This window comes from Trypanosoma cruzi, genomic scaffold (genome assembly GCF_000209065.1).
Source record: "Trypanosoma cruzi strain CL Brener 1047053517053 genomic scaffold, whole genome shotgun sequence".
NCBI classification, from domain to species: domain Eukaryota; phylum Euglenozoa; class Kinetoplastea; order Trypanosomatida; family Trypanosomatidae; genus Trypanosoma; species Trypanosoma cruzi.
In genome coordinates this window covers 38,774-40,056 of record NW_001849336.1, presented here as the reverse complement: position 1 = coordinate 40,056, position 1,283 = coordinate 38,774, and the positions used below count along the sequence as shown (strand labels likewise).

At 53.9% G+C, this 1,283-nt stretch overlaps 1 protein-coding gene across 1 annotated transcript, besides 2 other annotated features; it reads left to right on the top strand.

The window, feature by feature from the left end:
• Tc00.1047053433733.10 (trans-sialidase, putative) lies at nt 1–1,097 on the top strand (the record flags this gene model as incomplete). The annotated part of the gene is made up of 1 exon (XM_797144.1): nt 1–1,097. A coding segment is annotated over one exon (1,097 nt), but the record flags the coding sequence as incomplete, so codon positions are not given.
• Nucleotides 1–1,283: a sequence feature (areas not merged during assembly with more than two copies in the genome that could not be assigned to a particular haplotype).
• Nucleotides 1,252–1,277: a microsatellite.

The window sequence follows — 1,283 nt, the reverse complement described above, 5'->3', positions numbered from 1 at the left end:
TTTGGAAAGCTGTGGATGACAGGGTCTCAACGCTTTGCAGCTCCAGTGCCGGGAAGAGCGCATCAAAAGATGCTGCCTGCGTTGGTCGCCTGCCAACGGATGGGCTGGTTGCTTTCTTTTCTGACAATGGCAACAGCACTCACTGGAATGACGAGTACGGTGGTGTGGGAGCGACGGTGTCTGAGAAGGGGGTGAAGAAGGTCTATAATGGCTTTGAGCTGACAGGGGTTGATGCACGTATTTTTTGGCCGGCCGGCAGTAATTATAATAATGCACTGTACAGTCCCCGATATGAGGAGCTTACTGTTGTGGCGACGGTGACCATCAACGGAGCCCCAGAGAAAATCACACCTTTGCTGGGCGTGAGCGTGGTGGGCTCAACCTGGAGAGAACTGAATCTGTGGTACGACGAACATAAGCACTGGAGGACGGAGGCAGGGGAAGGAAAGGGTGCAGGAACAATTGCGTGGGAGGCGGGGAAGGCGTACCGAGTGGTGCTCACGGTGCGGAACGGTGAATGCACGGCGTACGTTGATGGGCAGCTTTTGGGGAGTTTGGTGGAGAAACACCCATTTACTTTGGGAACTCCTCCTAGGGCTGGGGTGCCTGCGCAGGAGAAGATACCTGAAATGGTTTCTCAAATCTTTTTTGGGAGTGACGGGATAAACCTGGAAGGAACAGTACGCTGCTTCACAGTGAGGAACGTTTTGCTGTACAGCCGCTGCTTCAATGACAGTGAGGTTGCGGCACTGGAGAAGCGGGAAGACAGCGAGTCGTCGGGAGCAGCCGGCACTGACTCCGCGAAGGGCAAAGCAACCGGCAGTTCTGCAGGGGAAGACAGCGAGTCGTCGGGAGCAGCCGGCACTGACTTGGCGAAGGGCAAAGCAACCGGCAGTTCTGCAGGGGAAGAAGTTGGACGAGGCGGTGCAGCAGCGGCAGACCCAAAAAACACATCCGTCCCAATCACAAAGGGGGTTGGGAGCACAGTGGTGAAGGGGGCTGTCAGTGGCGACAGCACCGTCCGTGGGCATCTGTGTGGAGTGCTGTCCCTGCTTCTGCTTCTGCTGGGGCTGTGGGGCGTTGCGGCCTTCTGTTGAATGAAGCGAGGAACGGTACAATTGCGACTTTTCGTGTAAAAACGAAATGTGCAGCCTCCCAGTATCACTCTCCGAATTTCTTTAATATACCCATGTTTGCTTTTTCTTTCTTTTTTTGCCTGCTGTTTGTGCTTGTTGGGTTCAGTGGCATCCCTTTTTTCTGTTTTTTTTTTTTTTTTTGTATTG